The following is a 16611-nucleotide window of genomic DNA, read 5'->3' as shown; positions in this document are numbered from 1 at the left end:
AGGTAGGCCACAGCCTGATATAACTGCCGCGGCCCCTGCACTTGCTTGGCTGAAACGATCATGCTGTGCTTCATCAAGCGGCAACACCATATCGTGACGGATAATTTTAATTTTCTCTATAATGTTCTAGGCGAGCGAGGCGACAGCGGTTCAGCCTTTCTATGTTATTTCACATGCGCTGGATTGATATGCAGTGGTGCAGAAGCTTTGAGTACAGCTGCCCGAATAATCAACACCACACAGTCAATCGATTGCCATGGCCAACGGTGGTATGTTGCGTAGGTAGGTAGGTATTGATCGGGTCCATGCCAACACACCTTCACATTCCCTCCGCCTCAAGAGTATCATTTTTTGGAGATGTCATTTTTTTAGGTTCATTCCCTATGGACATTGAAATGCAGACCCTGCCATGCTGAGAATCTTTCCCATCCGGACGCAACACCACAAGAAAATAATAACAACCGCAGCGTACCCCGCGCAACCAATTCCACTTTTTTCTTTAAATCGTTGTCTCGTATGCGAGGGGGGTAACGGTCTCAGGGGGCACGTCGGTGAGGGAGACGGTGCGGGCCTCGCGGGGCATCAGAGGCTGACGCTTGACCTGGACGGTGGTACCGGAAGCGCGAGCGGCCTTCTTCTTCTCGGCATTCTCCTTGACACGGCGCAGGAAGTCGTCGCGGGATCGCGAGGGGCTGACGTGCTCGATGCGGATGTTCAGGCGCTTCTCGAGGTAGCGGTGGTTGACCTTCTTATAGATGATAATACCGACGGAGGACTTGGTGACGTTGTAGACGACACCAGTCTTGCCGTGGTAGACCTTGAAGGGCATACTGTATCACCCGTTAGTTTCCAGCTCTGGTTGTCGTAGAATGTTTCGTTCGTTTGTCCGCAAAAAGGTATTCGCATCTCGAGCGTTCGAATTGGAGTGGCGGTTGAATCTTACCCCTTCTGGACGGCACCGTTGACCTTGATATCGACAATATCACCGACGCTATTTGCTCGTTAGCCAAGTCGTTCCCACGCTCAAAGCTTTCCCGTAGGTTCGATTTCGACATACCGGTACTGGCGCAGGTACGTGGTCATAGCCAACGTACCCTTCTTGCGGAAGTCGCGGCTGAAGGCATACTGTACACGCAGTCAGTACAAGACAATTCCTCCCACTTCTCAGTATTCGAGTTCGAAAACGTACGCGGGTGCCCGCTCTCTTTCCGTAGGAGTGACCCATTTTGTCTGATTATTACCGGAACGTCACGGGGGGGTTCGGTGTTGGTGATCGTGGATTGACAAAGTACAGCAAAAGCGCGAGTGGATTGACTACTGATTTTGCGCAACAGCTTGTGGGCTTGCGATGCTTAGCTAATGCAACTTTTTTTCCTGCCCTTGTCCACTTTTCTCGCTAGGACAGCGTAGGGCAAAGAAGTGTGTTTGGTGGCGCCCCCGTTAGGGTTCGCAAAAACCCGCCCACGTGATGCATCGCGCCCCAAAAATTGGCCAATCCCCACAACACTTTAACGATTTCCTGGGCCAGCTGCGTAGAAGTTCACCCTCCAGCAACCATTCACGGAGAAAGTCAAGTGAGTGCTCAAAAGTTGACCCCAACTCGAGATTTTTTCAACCTCTAACCTCTTCAATTCAGGATGGCTCCCCGCGCCCACTCCAAGACCTCTCGTGTCCCCCGTAGACCCTTCGAGTCTGCCCGACTGTCAGTATTCACCGGCCACTTAACATGAGCTTGTCTCTGTTTACGTCGATTGTGACTCGAAACTGACTCCGATGCAATAGTGACTCCGAGCTCAAGCTCGTTGGCGAGTATGGCCTCCGCAACAAGCGTGAGGTGTGGCGCGTCGGTCTGACGCTGTCCAAGATTCGTCGTGCTGCTCGGTAGGCTATTGCGGACCTGGAAATTTTACATGGCGAATTTTTCGGCTAATATGATGTCTCTACTACAGTCAGCTTCTTACCCTCGACGAGAAGGACCCTAAGCGTCTGTTTGAAGGCAACGCCCTCATTCGCCGTCTTGTCCGCGTCGGTGTCCTCGACGAGTCTCGCATGAAACTCGATTACGTCCTTGCCCTCAAGATTGAGGATTTCCTCGAGCGTCGCCTCCAGACCTGCGTCTACAAGCTCGGTCTCGCCAAGTCCATCCACCACGCCCGTGTTCTGATCCGCCAGCGCCACATCCGCGTCGGCAAGCAGATTGTCAACGTTCCTTCTTTCATCGTCCGTCTCGACTCCCAGAAGCACATTGACTTTGCTCTCAACTCTCCCTTCGGTTCTGGCCGCCCCGGCCGTGTCCGCAGAAAGAAGGCCAAGGCTGCCGCCGAGGGCGTCGAGGAGGAGGAAGAGGAGGAGGAGTAAACGCATTGACTAGAAAATGTCGGTGCACACCCTCTCCACGCCTACTGCGCCACGAAAATGTCATTTGAAGTTCGGAAAGGGATTTCGCGTCATGTCTCGGGGCGTTATCAACGGATAAAAAATTGGAATGATTACAAACAATTACTGTATTTGCCTCGTCTCGTCGTATGTGTTGCCGTAAGTAATGTGACTCGATTGGGATGTTCGTCTCAATTGATTGTGTGGTATCTTGGTTTTGTATATCTATGTACAGTGAGGTCCCTATAACAGCTCGTCTTTACCCAGAAAATTTGCCATGGGATCTGCTGCCACAGTTCTCTTCCGGCGGTACTCGTCCATTTCTTTCTCTGTAACCCCGTTCATCATTTCTTCCCTGGTTCTTTTCTTGGGCTTTTCATCCACTTCGAAGTTGCCGTCAGGCTCCTTGTCCTCTGCTGGCTGCTCTTCGGCATCGTTGCCGAGGCTGGCGCCAGTCCGTTGCCGCTCCGCAGCCTCCCATGCTGACTTGCCATCTTCTCCAGTGCAGTAACTGTTCTTGATGAAAGAGTGACAGCAAGCATAACCCCATTTGAAACTTGACCACCAGCTCCCCCATACTGAAGTGTGGTTGTTGATCAAAACGTCCTCGTTGTACTTGGATTTAACCTTCTTCTTGGGTGCACCCTTGATTAATCCGGCCTCGTCGTATTCGACAAAGCTTTCGGATTCCGTAATCATCATGTTGCGTAGAGAGCTTGGCATAGACTTTTGCTCTCCGCCACCATACTTGTCTTGCAGCTGCTTTTCTCTCTCGGCCCGCTTCGTCTCGTCTGCTTCAGCCTCCTGTTTACGGAGGAAGGCTCCGGCAGTGGGATTGGCCTGCATATGCAGAGAGGTATTGCCAGACTTCTCCTGGGCCTCCCATGCAAGACGCTGAGCCTTTTCGAATTCACCCGCATCGCCCGAAGACCTCATGAACCCTTCCTCAGCAAATAAATCGGCGGCCTGATCGGCGGTTGCGCCACCATCGACCAGCGATCGTGTCTTGGGGTCGTACTTGGCAGACTCAAGATCCAAATTTAACAGATATTTCGCTGTGTCTTCTCGTATGCGTAGTTGTCGCGTGGCTGTGCTCTGGTGCTTGCTCATGTCATTCTCCTCTGCGTATTTGTCGCCGTCATCATCCTCGTCGTCCACGCCAGCGCCCTTTTGCGCCATTTTTCTTAGTTTTTCCATTTCGTTATAGTCCTCCACCACATGTTTGTACTCTTTGGCGTCGTAGCCGTTCCAGCGGTCTCGTTTGGCATCCCAACCAAGGTTGACGTTCTGGAGGACCTCGTCGGCCTGGATATCCTTGCCAGTCCACTTCGCTCCCTTCGCCCGCGGCCGACTCAGACAGTCCTTCGCCTTGTGTGACATGGCACCGCAATTCTCGCAGGCGCCTTTGCGATACTTAGTTGCAGCTGGGCCTGCCTTCTTGCCGCGGTCGTACCATTTTGACGATTCCTTCTTTTCTTCGCGACGCTGATGCTTTAAGTAATCGGCACCATCGTCATCTTCATCACCAGCATAAAAGGGCTTTTTGCTAATGAATGAAGGAATGTAGATATTCTCTTCCTTATTCGCAGCACCAGTCTCGGATTTTCTTGGAGGTGGTGGAGGCATCGTCCAGTGACGAGCGGACTGCGCGCAGCCTGCTTTTCGACAAATTATCAATCTCAGCGTTTAGGGCCAGCTAGATCCGGCGTGCATTTAAGATTTCGCAGAAGGGCGCATCGATTTCGAGGTGTTGACAGGACAAGGTTGCGCAATGGAAAGGGCAACGACATGCGATAAGAAGCGCCTATCATCACGTGTCTTCGCGCGGTGGGGCGACTGTTGTCGCTGCCTGTCGTTTGTAGCGCCATGTTTAACACGGAAGGGCAAATAGTCACCGGTCGTGATGGCTTCAATTTGTTGAAAGATATTATTACTGTTGACGTCGGAGCGCTTTAACATCATGCTCTCAAATGGATTCCCGCATCGGAAATAATGGACTTGTTCCGCGTCAGGTTGAACTGCATCGACAGTTACCAGGCGACGCCCACTTCATACGACCCGCAACTTCGCAATGACATCCGACCTTCGCAGGCGGCCAGAGGGCCCAAAGTTCCCGTCATTCGAATATTCGGTTCAACAGAGACGGGGCAAAAAGTCTGTGTGCATGTTCATGGAGCCTTTCCATATTTGTTTATTGAATATGAAGGCGGCCTTTCCCAAGATGAAGGTATGTAAGAAGCCTCTCAGTGAGTAACAGCATGTTAACCCGCCCCAAGTCGGATCCTTTATTTTCAAACTGCATCTCTCAATTGATCATGCTCTATCTGTGAGTTTTCGACGAGATGAGCAAGGTCTCAATTCGAGATTCGTCGCCCGCATTACCCTTGTAAAGGGTGTACCATTCTATGGCTACCATGTCGGATATCGGTTCTTTCTCAAGATTTATATGTATAATCCGATGGTGATGACGCGCTTGACTGATTTACTTCAACAAGGTGCTATTTTGAAACAAAAATTTCAGCCTTATGAAGCTCATCTGCAATACCTTTCGCAGTTCATGATCGACTACAACTTGTTTGGCTGCGACTATTTGGATGCATCGCAGACGGCATTCCGTGCACCAGTGCCTGCTCACAATGACGGCTCAAATTCATCGCATCTGTGGCATGATCTGTCTATACCTCCAGGTCGCATAACTGATGATCATTCACTACCCCGTGTAAGCCGCTGTTCTATCGAAGTGGACATATGCGTGCAGGACATTATCAACCGGACGCTGGTGCAAGAACGGCAACTCCACCATCGCTTTGTCGAGCTCTCAGAGCCGTTACCCAGCGACATGAAACTCGTCCATAGCATGGCAGGATTATGGAAAGACGAAACAGCACGGCGACGACGGCGTATGCCACGGCTCAAACCTGGTAGCACGCCATTTCCTCCCGAAGCTCTGGTGCCAATGTCTGCGGAACCGCGAGGTTCATTGTCTCAAGCCTGGCTTCACGAGGACGAATACAAGATGAAGATTGAAGAGCTTGTCGTCGCAGATCGCGAAAGTATCGGTTCTGCGGTACCTTCATTTGAGGAATTTGTGCGGCCAGATCCATTTGAAGTGACTGTCAAAACAGTCCTGCAATCTGTGGAAGATCTGCATCCTTCAAGCCTCGTACCAGCACTTGGTCTTCCGTCCGCAGCTTTAGAAAGCAAAATTAATCCGGCCAGCAGCATTGAGGTTGATGAACAGAAAGCGCGGCAAGTCAATGCTGCCAGTGAATCTTTCTACTTTCCAGAATCAGATGACGAAGCTTTGCATCAACTGATGGGAGGCGACGAGGACGATTCCGACTCAGATACGTCCCTCCTAGATTCGGCAATTTTGGAGGGAAAGCCATTGGAAGAGTTGATACCGGGAGTCTGTGTGAGCGGCTGCAAAACGGGCCTTCTCCCTGAAATGGCCGTATCAGCCACTATTATAAATGCTGCAGAAAATGGCGGGTTCATTGGAAGGTCTAGATACCACAATCTACCGCCGACTCGGGGAAGAGAATTGAAACGTGCTGGTTCTGGATTATGGTCTGACATGGTTTCGAAAAAACCCAAACAAGAGGATGCGACTCCGCCAAAGATCAAGATGAAGCGAGGCGCCCGAGAGCGCAGAGCTACGTTCAATTTGCCGTCCTCGCCTACACCGAAACATGCAGACGGATCAACTACGCCAAATGGTACACTCAACTTTGCGATAATCAAGAACCAGAATGACCCTCATACCAGACTGCGTTTGAGCCAAAGAAGCAAACCATCGGCTTCACAGGCGAGCGATAGTGGCTTGCCTGTAAAGTATCAACAAGACCTGTCCACTTTCACCTCGTCTGGCGGCCACGGATTTACGTTTCCATCCTCACAGCCATTTTCCCTGTCACAAGCCAGCCTGCTCAACTCTACCGTCAGCAATGGCGTGGATAAGATCCCACATGCCATCGCCGAGACATCGTCGCGGCCAACTGTAATATATGCCACTCTCCCACCACCACCAAACGACGCAGACTCGCTGGCACAGTTTCGCTTGCCTGATCAGCTTTATCAGAGCCCGTTTTACAGTGATGAAAGGGATGTCCCTGCTAGAAGCAGAGAGTTCGCAGGCCGGGAATTTCGTTTGACTGGTAATTCGCTACCGTATCTGCCGGCCTTTGAATTTGGCGATGGTAGCAATGGAGCTTTGGAGATAACCTCCATTCCCTCCGGTCTAGCTCTGGAGAGACAAAGAAGGAATTGCAGCTTGCGAACTTGGGAGATTGGTACCCCTCCACCAACGTTTGCCGAGATCACACGTTGGCTTGATGAGAAAGACAGGACTGCAAATTCGCAAAATTTTGTCCAGCGTCGCAGCAAGTATCTGTCTCAAATTGACGGCCCGACGCCAAAGAATAAACACGGTTTCAAGTACACGCAGCAACGCAAGTCCACCAACGTTCAGCACGAAGTGCAATACATGAGCACAATGTGTCTCGAGGTTCATGTCAACACGCGAGCGAAGTTGGTGCCAAACCCTGAAGAAGACGAAGTGCAGTGTATATTTTGGTGCTGCAAGGGCGACGAAGTCACGTATGCCTCGCAGAATGACGGCGACGGTACCATTTCTGGCCTTATTGTGCTGGGATCTGGCGGTGACGTAGCAAGACGCCTCCGCAAAACTTGCAAAGCTGAAGTCATCGAGGAGGATTCGGAATTAAACCTCCTTGTGCGTCTCGGTGACGTGGTCAAGGAACTAGATCCCGACATATTGACGGGATATGAAGTTCATGGTGGATCCTGGGGCTTTTTGATGGAGAGAGCAAGACTCAAATATGACTATGATCTGTGCAACGAGCTTTCCAGAGTTAATGCCCAATCACATGGTAGGTTCGGCAAGCAGAGCGATCGCTGGGGCTTCAACACCACATCGACAATCCGTGTGACGGGCCGCCATATGATCAACATCTGGCGAGCAATGCGCGGGGAGCTTAATCTTCTGCAATACACCCTGGAGAATGTTGCCTGGCATTTGCTTCACCGGCGTGTACCTCATTACTCGTACAAGACGTTGACAGCGTGGTATAAGAGCGGCAAGCCTAGCGATCTCTCAAAGCTACTTCGCTATTTCCAGAGTCGCACCAAGATCGATCTACAGATTCTCGAGGCGAACGAGCTGATTCCTAGGACCAGCGAGCAAGCGAGACTTCTCGGCGTTGACTTCTTCTCTGTATTCTCCCGCGGCTCGCAGTTCAAAGTGGAGTCGATCATGTTTCGCATCGCAAAGCCGGAGAATTTCCTGCTGATATCGCCGAGCAAGAAGCAGGTTGGCGGCCAGAATGCATTGGAATGCCTGCCACTTGTTATGGAGCCACAGAGCGCCCTCTATAGCAGCCCGGTACTCGTGCTGGATTTCCAGAGCCTGTATCCCAGCGTCATGATTGCCTACAATTACTGTTACTCGACCTTTTTGGGCCGCATCGTCAACTGGTGCGGAACAAGTAAGATGGGCTTCACGGAGTATAAGCGCCAGGCTGGACTCATGGCTCTGCTGAAAGACTACATCAACATTGCGCCCAATGGCATGATGTTTGTAAAAGCCGAGATTCGCAAGTCTTTGCTGGCCAAGATGTTGACCGAGATTCTGGAGGCGAGAGTCATGGTCAAGAGTGGCATGAAGGAAGACAAGGACGACAAAATGCTACAGCAGCTGCTCAACAACAGACAACTGGCTTTGAAGCTGCTGGCCAACGTGACCTATGGTTACACCTCTGCCTCGTTCTCCGGCCGCATGCCGTGCTCCGAAATCGCCGACAGCATCGTGCAGACGGCGCGCGAGACCCTCGAGCGATCCATTGCCTACATTCACTCTGTCGAGAAATGGGGCGCCGAGGTTGTCTACGGCGACACAGACAGTCTCTTCATCCATCTAAAGGGCCGCACCAAAGACCAGGCCTTTGACATTGGCAACGAGATTGCGCAAGAGATTTCCCAGATGAACCCGCGCCCGATGAAGCTCAAGTTTGAAAAAGTGTACCTCCCGTGCGTGCTGCAGACCAAGAAGCGCTACGTGGGCTACATGTACGAGACCAAGGACCAGGCCGTCCCTGTCTTTGACGCCAAGGGCATCGAGACGGTCCGTCGCGACGGCACGCCCGCCGAGCAGAAGATTGAGGAAAAGGCGCTCCGTCTGCTCTTTGAGACGGCCGACCTGAGCCAGATCAAGGCCTACTTCCAGGCGCAGTGCACCAAGATTATGCGCGGCGCCGTGAGCGTCCAGGATTTTTGCTTCGCGCGCGAGGTGCGCCTCGGAAGCTACGCGGACAAGGGCCCGCCGCCGGCCGGCGCCCTCATCAGCGCGCGCAAGATGCTGCACGACGCGCGCGCCGAGCCGCAGTACGGCGAGCGCGTGCCGTACGTCGTCATCACCGGCGCGCCCGGCGCCCGCCTCATTGACCGCTGCGTCGCCCCCGAGGAGCTCCTCGCCAACCCCCACTGGCAGCTCGACGCCGAGTACTACATTAGCAAGAACCTGATTCCCCCGCTCGAGCGCCTGTTTAGCCTCGTCGGCGCCAGCGTCCGCCAGTGGTACGACGAGATGCCCAAGGTCCAGCGCATCCACCATACCGCGGCCGCCGCCGGTGGGAAACGCTCCACCCTCGAGTCGTACATGAAGTCGACGCACTGTCTCGTGTGTGGCGTCAAGTTTCTCCGCGAGGCGGCGGCGGCGGCAGCGGCCGCCACGCCACACGCCGCGGCGCTGTGTCCGCGGTGTCGCGCCGCAGACACGGCGTCGCTGCTCGCGCTGCAGACCAGACTCGCGACAGATGAAACCAAGTACCAGGAACTGCTCGCCGTCTGCCGCGGCTGCATGGGCGTGGCGCCGCTCGATGACGTGCCGTGCGACAGCGGGGACTGTCCCGTGTTTTGGACGCGCATGCGCCAGCGCACCAAGGTGGCGGGCGAGCGGGCGAATGCGCTGCCGGTGATGGGAAGCTTGACGGAGGCGCTGCGGCGCAAGGATCTAGAGTGGTAGCTGCAACTTCTTAGAGCAAGTTTGATTGTGATTATTCATATTTTGGTCGTTGCATGCATTGGCGAGGAGTTCATGGCGGGTTTGAGCACAACTATTTTACTAATCATTGAACGAACACCATTCTTTCACGCCTGTTTAGTATGCATTTGGTCTTGATTATAATTTCTAACCAACATCTCCATGCCATTAAAATCTACCCCCAGCCGGTATCAAGTTTCCCAGAACGCCAAAGTCTCCCACTGTCACTCTTCACGCATCCATTCTGTATATGTAATACCGCGTGTATATCTTCCTTCTATGTACAATGTTCCCCTTTGTTACTTTTCGAGGCTCGTCACCGGCGGAGGCAGCGCACCCTCTGCCTGGAGTGGAGGCGTCCCCGGACCGTTATCCTCATCCATCCACCCCGCGAACCCATCATCGTCCTCCTCGTCCACAGTCGCCTCTGGTGGGGTCGTCGACAGCGGCATTGCCACGAGCGGTTTGCCATCCTCGTGCGGCAGATCCTCATCGTCCAGGGCGGGGAGCTCGGTAGAACCAGCTTCGGTAGCGCTAAATCGCGGCACAGGGTAGGCGATGGGCGTCGAGTCCGCTTCTGGATCCGCCACGTCCTTGACAACGGTAACGGGTACTGGCACCGGTTTCCGCGGAATGCCGTCAGCCGCTGCTAGCATCTTGCCGTCATCCTGGGCGGGAGCAAAAAGAGACTCATCATCCCCGTCGTCCATGGGCGTCGGCGGCTCAGAGTCGTCCGGGGCGCTTATGACGAGCACATTCTCCACGCTAGCATCTGGCTCTTCCACGATAGCCTGACCTGCCGCCGCGCGCCGTCGTCGTTGCGGCAGCGGCGGCCGTGTATCCCTGTCCCTGTCCTCCTCGTGCTTCTGCGAGTGGCTGGTCCGCGGCCGCTCTGGCTTCTTGTCGGGCGAGTCGATGGTCTCAGCCGCGTGCTCGGGGACCGACGCCGGCGGTACGGGCTTGCGCTTAGGCACCGCAATCGGCGCGACAAGCTTGGTCTTGCCGTTGGTCGGACCGGGTAGCGGCATGCCTGGTGGCGGCAGCGGCTGCCCGCGACCCATGGGCTGCGAGAGGTCGACCTGGCTCGAAGCCGCCTCGCTGTGGCGGCGCGCGTCCTTTTGTCGTTGAATGGCGTTCCAGCCCCACTGCCGGGCCTGGTTGGCGACGTTCGTTACAGCTGCCAATGTGTTATTGCGCTTCGACCCGCCATCGCTCGTACCCGTCGAGGTCGTGGCGATGGATGCGTTAGTGTTTTCGCGCTTCATAAAGAACTTGCGTCCGATGGACCCGGCCTGGCTAAAAGTGCTGCCGTTGGGGGAATGCTGGCCATTGCCGCCTTCATGGGATGCCGATCCGTGCGACGAAACTGTGTTGCGGCGCGTGGGCGGGGTTATCGTGCCGTTGCTATTGTTGTGCGGCTCGCTCGCGGGGGCGACGCTATCAAGAGCACAGTCTTCTTTGGAGGAGACTGACGAGGCATCACTCGGCTTGCCGCGCGCGTACTTAACGGGCGACCCGACGGGTGTGACAAGCGGAGACGAGGCTTCCTGTTGCGCCTTGGAGTGCAGCGCGGCAATGAGGCTCGTGGCATGGTCGGGCGGCGAGGTCGAAGGCCGGAACCAGTCGGCATGCGCAGCCTCGGTGCCGACAACTGGCTCCACGCTGCTGTGCCTGATGATGTTGGGTGAGCGGGATGTCGTCGCCGCCGCACCCTTGGCGTCCAGGCTCACCGCCGACGCAGCTGCAGGTGAGTGCGCTCCCAGCTTACTCGTTCCAAGCCGGCGGCCAAACAGCCCCGTTGCCGCCGGCGCCTGGTTCTCCAGCGTCGGCATCGCCTGGCTCTTCTCCACCGGTCGCGACGAGGCCGGCGGTTCGGTGGCGACCGCAGCCTGTTCCTCTGGCGCGACGTCAACCGCCGTCTCCGTAGGGACGTATCCATCAGGGATCGGCACGGCCGGTGGCGGCAGCGTCACCTCGGCATCCTCCTCGCCCTCAACCGCGTCGTCGCCCTCAAAGATGCCGCCGCGCCACTGCTTGTGCTCTGTACGGAAAAATGGCACGTCGTCCCAAAACGGCTGGACCAGGGTCTCGGCAAAGACCTCCTTGATGCGGTTCTCAATCTGGCGGAGGATGACGGTGTAGGTAATCTGGCGGCTGCTGACGACGGGCTCAATGGCGAGCTCCATCTTGGGCATGGTCTGAAACGACAACCAGAGGCGGTTGCTGGGCGGAGGCTTGATTTTGAAGAGCATGTGGCCCTCGATGCGCCGCATAACGAGGGCGAGCACCAGGTTGACCTCGCGCGCTTTGATGCGCGTGCCGAGGTCAATCTTGGCCGTGGCCTCGACTTCGAGGCGGAACTGGCCGGTGTAGCGCATGTCCGTCTCGACGACGCACTCGCCGTCGACGGTGAACTCTTTGAGGCGCAGGTTATGGAAAAAGGGCGCGGCCTCGCCCGTGTCAATTTTGCGAATGGCAATGTTGGTCAGGTACGAGGGCGTCTTGACGCGCGAAATCTTCTTGGCAATCTTGCTCGCGATAAAGTTTTCCAGGTCCTTGGTCCTGTACACGCTGAGAAAGAGGCGGCCGAGCAAGGCGTTAATCCAGCGCGAGTGGATATTCTCCTCGGATGAATGCAGTCGCTGCACGAGCGTGATGATGTCTTTGATGTCAAAGTGCTTGGGCCGCGGCGGGCAGCCCTCGAGGCCAGGAAAGGTTTGCTCCTGGTTCTTGAGCAACGCAAAGTAAAAGTCCTCCTTAGCGGAGCAATTTTCAGAAAAGAGGTAAAAGGGCTTAGCGACGGGCCCGCCGTCGTCGGCGAGGGCGTCGCGGCGCGTCAGGCACAGGGCGTTACGCTTGATGAACAGCTCGCCTTCGGGTGTCTCGTCGCCGCCCGAGTATATGCTAATATCGTAATGAGCGAGGCTGATGACGTGTCGGACCTCGAGCTGCACCTCGTCGTCAAACAGCATAATGTGGCCATGTCTGTCAGCATCTGTTAGCATCTATCAATCCGCTGACAGTTCCCAAGTAGTCCATACCTGAGTACGACATAAAATACGTTGCCCGCCTTTTTCGGCCGGTGGCTCATGCTATGATTTTCAATCGGTCCCTGCACCGGCTTCCTGTCAAAGATGCTCCGGTACATGGTCTGGTAGACGCTGGGGCTCGGCGGCGCGACCGTGGCGGTCCCGACCGGGGTCGACCTCTCAATCGGCTTCGCGTTGATGCCCATGGCCGTATATTCTCTACACACGGCAAAGTAGCCCGCGGCAACGTCCATTTCGTGTACCGCCGCATCGCTGTCCTTTTTCCGCCTGTTCCGCCCGTCGTCGTCGCTGCTGCCGCTGCCACCGTCACCCCGCTCTTTGGCGCGATGAGCGTCGAGTGCGGCGGTGTCGTCGCCGTCCTGCACCACGCTATCCGGGTGCCCGTCTGGGACGCCGTCGAGGTCATGGCGAAAGGGCAGGGTGTAGTGCGCGTGCAGCAGGACGAAGCCCACGAGCAGCGGCACAAAGGTGACGCCTCCGATAAGGTACGCCACCAGCAAGGCCGTCCAGGGACCCATGACCGGCTGGGCGTGTGTGGCGGGCGTCTATATGTATGGAGTGGCAGTAAGAAGTTTCGGATGAACCGTTGGGGTATCGAAATCGTAATCGGACGGCAATGGGTAGTTGTTATGATGGTCTGAGACAGAGCGGCATGTCCAATGTGGTTGCGGATGGGGAGCGGTTATAACAAAGGTGTCCTGAATGCACAAAACGCCGGCTGGTCCGTTTGTCGGTGGGATGGAGGTGGGTTAGAACGAGAGAGGGAGAAATTGGATAGAATTCTAAAACGAAGCGAAGAGAAGAGAAAACCCAAAACGTGAAATAAGAGACCTGGCTAGTCATTAGCCAACAAGAGAGACTAGAAGCGTGGTGATGTAGAAAGTCAGCCTCGGAGCAGCCAAGGTGTCGTGTCACTGTTTGGAGTAGCTCCAGCGCCAGAAAAAAAGCTGGGGCCAATTTTGCGCGTGGTTCAACTACGTCATGTGATGGGTCGAGATACTCCTCTAATCAACGCCGGCGGCTCACCAAGGAAGACTAGTTAGCTTTGAAAGTTGTTTAATATGTTATTCATTCATGACGAGGATTAGAAGATCCAGTCGCCATTTTACTAGCTGATTATACCTTTGGTGATTGCTTCCACTAGCCATCGCCCTGGTTCCACTGAAAGGGCGCTATTCTAGGGATCAGATCGACGCTGTCAAATGAACTCACAAAGCTTATTAGTAACATTAATTCCTACTTATGAGGTAACAAGTTCGTACAGACAAAGGATGCAATATGTTCAATTGTCACCGTGAAAGGCAACCAACACCTCACAGTATCACGGCACTAAGAATGCTTGCAACAGAGTATAATATTCTCATGCTAAACAAAAGAGGTTCCAGGAAAACGCCTCTTGGCTCCTGGTGGAAAAAGAAAAGGGTGTGCACTCTCGGCTTTGCCAAAGAAAAAAGATGGAATCATACTCCCGTCCAGCAGGCAAGGCCATGTTCACAAACAGCAAACTGAAAGATGGACCAAGCCAAAACACGGAAACAATGGTAAAAAGTGAACAATTTCAAGGTCAACCCCATGTTCCTATTTTTACAAAACGACAGACAAGGGAAACGGCAGTCTTGGTACGACCGCCAATGTGAGGGAGTGGTTCAGTAGAAACAGAGAATGCTGCAAAAACATGAAATAAAATAGAGTAAAGTGGAAAAAGTTTGGACTAACAAAAAGAGTTTCGTCAGAATCATCAGGTTTCGAGGGATAATGGGGAAGTAGACTATCCCCATATTTCCGTAAAGAGTGTAGAGTGTTTCGTAAAAAGAAATGTTTGCAAAAATATGTATTACTTTCAGAAAGGGAAGATGCTCAAGCCCGGGTTCGCGTGGAAGACACCGGTGTCGTATTGGCCGAGCGCGCAGGATGAGCGTGGCTGTGACGATGGCGCTTCGACGAGTGAGGAACGCTGCCCACATCATGCTTGCCGTCGCAGCACGCTCGCACATTCTCCAGACGATCCGCGTCGCGGTCCTGGCGCTCAATCAGCTCGCGCAGGTCCTCGGCGCTGTCGTGCACCTGATTAGTCGAATAGAGGTCAACGTTGCTACCGCCCGCGCGGCTTCGGAGACTTGACAGCTTCCAGTATCCGCTAATCTTGTTCAGAGTGCCCTTGGAAGCCTTGTTGGCGAGGGCGGTGCGGCGCGCACTAGGCGTCAGTGTCGGCACTGCCATCGAATACACTTCGGCTGGCGACTCGTTTCTCACAGTCCTCGAGTTGTACGACGACACTGACTGTTGCTCTGGGCGGTTGCCATGTCCACGTCGGCGCCCAAACTGCGGGTTGAACTCGTCAACATCCTCGCGCGTGATCGAGTCCGCGACATCCTCGGCGTCATATGTTGCCTGGGGTTCTGTTCGAACAAGTAGATACGACAGCGCATTGAACCATGTCTCGTGCCGCTGGCCGGTAGGGCAAGTAAACTTGATGGTCCGTCCCGGAGCAATAATCACCAGACTCTTGCGGTGCAGCCCAGGAGGCATCGGGTTGTCATCAGTGACAACGCGAACAGCCTCAATCGGCACGCTCTTAGCCTTGAGCTCAGATCGCCCCGCGCTGGACGGATCTTGATCGCCCCAGTACAGAGTTCTCGTGTATGGGTGCACCCAGAAGTAGCGACGATGTCGGTTGGCAGACAGCTCACCACGACCAGTTTTGCGCGTGTATTTCCACAGATATTCGCCAATCATGGTCTGCGTGATGGCCTGGATCATACGAGGATCGGTGTTGGGGCCAAAACCAGTGGGATCCATGTCCGTAGCCTGCAGGTCGAATCGCGCATCAATGTCCGAAGCAAAGGAGGAGACTGAAGGTTGTCTGCCGATAGCTGTGGTCTTTGGCTGAAAGTCGACAAAGACGCCAGTGCGCGCAGCTCGGGGAGTCGGCGTTCCATTGTAGGCAGATCCTGGTCCACCTCGTTGGCTTGGTGTGCTGGGACGCTTCATCGCAGAAGCAGGCCATAGTGGCGGACCCATGTTGGTCTGTGTCTGCGAACCAGCGGCTTGGATTGCCTGGCGGTGGTTGGTAGGCAGAGGCGGAGCTGTCTCATAGACCGACCGCCTTCCGCTGGCTGCGCTGCCAGGCCGAATGATGACAGACCCCGTGTCGTACATGGAGTCGTCAAAGTCCACGCCACGGTTGATATGACTTGCCAGACTTTCCTGTGAGCGGTGGATACGAACGGTACCCATCGTCGCTGGACTGCCCACTGACGCAACTGATGGACTCTTCGCATGACCCTTTTGCAGGCGGTCAATTGCACCACTGGTGAGGGCAGTCTGGGCACCCTGGTCATTGGTGCTACGCAAAACAGACTTGCGAGGCGGTCGCGTGGAGCTATTGGCTGAGATCTCCTTGAAGGGGCGCTGCGACTCTGGCGTCTCTGCATGCGGGGAATCCGATGGAGATTGCCTTGTCTCATCTTCAGCGATGGTGGGCGAAGCGTCCTTGCCCTTTCCGCGTCCAAACATGGTTCCGAAAAGCTTGGAAGTAGGAGTCTCGGGAGTAGGCTTCTCGGGGGTATTTTCAATCTGCCGTGGCAGAATAAACCCATTTCTTCTTTCATTTCTTGGTGATTGTGGCTCAATATTGACGGATTGAATAGTAGAGAATGAGAGCGTCGGACGGCTCTTTGGGGCCATTCTCGGCTGAATCGCCTCTGACGAGATAGACGACAGCATCAGCTGGGGTGTGCGCACCTTCGCAGGGCTGACTGGCATTGTGTGTTCGGTCCTGACTGAAGAGAAGCCAAGAGCAGGGAGAACAGGTAATGGTTCAGATACTGGCGAGACTCCCTCTGTAGCAATGCTGGAGTAACCCAAGACGGGCTGCGGCAGGGCCGTCGGCGCAATATCTTGTGTCTTGATGGTCGACAGGCTGAGCTGTGGCACGGGAGCCGCGATAGCGACTGGCGCCAGGGCCTTGGGCGTTTTTGGTGAGGGTGGCTCGATGGGTTCGACAACCTCGGACTGAATTTGGCCCAGAGACATGACAGGTATCGGTCGCGGGGGGCTGGCAATAGGTTCGACAACCTCGGACTGGATTTGGCCCAGAGACATGACAGGGACTGGTTGCGGAGA

At 54.8% G+C, this 16611-nt stretch overlaps 6 protein-coding genes across 6 annotated transcripts in view; 2 read left to right on the top strand and 4 right to left on the bottom strand.

Annotated features, from left to right (window-relative positions):
• Positions 1-499: 499 nt before the first annotated feature.
• CCM_06519 (60S ribosomal protein L21) lies at positions 500-1225 on the bottom strand (the record flags this gene model as incomplete). Its single annotated transcript, XM_006671660.1, has 4 exons — positions 500-830; positions 944-991; positions 1058-1125; positions 1190-1225. The coding sequence occupies 4 exons, from the start codon at positions 1223-1225 to the stop codon at positions 500-502; spliced, it is 483 nt and encodes a 160-aa protein (XP_006671723.1).
• A 412-nt stretch (positions 1226-1637) lies between these two features.
• Positions 1638-2358, top strand: CCM_06518 (40S ribosomal protein S9 (S7); the record flags this gene model as incomplete). The annotated part of the gene is made up of 3 exons (XM_006671659.1): positions 1638-1702; positions 1783-1881; positions 1950-2358. The coding sequence occupies 3 exons, from the start codon at positions 1638-1640 to the stop codon at positions 2356-2358; spliced, it is 573 nt and encodes a 190-aa protein (XP_006671722.1).
• Positions 2359-2619: 261 nt separating this feature from the next.
• CCM_06517 (mRNA splicing protein, putative) lies at positions 2620-4002 on the bottom strand (the record flags this gene model as incomplete). Its single annotated transcript, XM_006671658.1, has 1 exon — positions 2620-4002. The coding sequence occupies one exon, from the start codon at positions 4000-4002 to the stop codon at positions 2620-2622; it is 1383 nt and encodes a 460-aa protein (XP_006671721.1).
• A 366-nt stretch (positions 4003-4368) lies between these two features.
• CCM_06516 (DNA polymerase zeta catalytic subunit, putative) lies at positions 4369-9418 on the top strand (the record flags this gene model as incomplete). Its single annotated transcript, XM_006671657.1, has 2 exons — positions 4369-4603; positions 4653-9418. 2 exons carry the CDS (start codon positions 4369-4371, stop codon positions 9416-9418), a joined length of 5001 nt encoding a protein of 1666 aa, XP_006671720.1.
• A 317-nt stretch (positions 9419-9735) lies between these two features.
• Positions 9736-13004, bottom strand: CCM_06515 (putative PH domain-containing protein; the record flags this gene model as incomplete). Its single annotated transcript, XM_006671656.1, has 2 exons — positions 9736-12421; positions 12478-13004. 2 exons carry the CDS (start codon positions 13002-13004, stop codon positions 9736-9738), a joined length of 3213 nt encoding a protein of 1070 aa, XP_006671719.1.
• A 1339-nt stretch (positions 13005-14343) lies between these two features.
• CCM_06514 (nuclear migration protein (ApsA), putative) overlaps positions 14344-16611 on the bottom strand; it is a gene marked incomplete at both ends in the record, with an annotated part of 4920 nt that continues 2652 nt past the window's right edge. The window contains one exon of the mRNA XM_006671655.1: positions 14344-16569. Coding sequence (XP_006671718.1) covers positions 14344-16569 — 2226 coding nt within the window. The remainder of the gene's footprint in view (positions 16570-16611) is intronic.

Source organism: Cordyceps militaris (genome assembly GCF_000225605.1).
Source record: "Cordyceps militaris CM01 unplaced genomic scaffold CCM_S00005, whole genome shotgun sequence".
NCBI lineage: Eukaryota > Fungi > Ascomycota > Sordariomycetes > Hypocreales > Cordycipitaceae > Cordyceps > Cordyceps militaris.
Note: the sequence above shows the minus strand (reverse complement) of the source record. Positions and strands in the feature narration are given on the sequence as shown.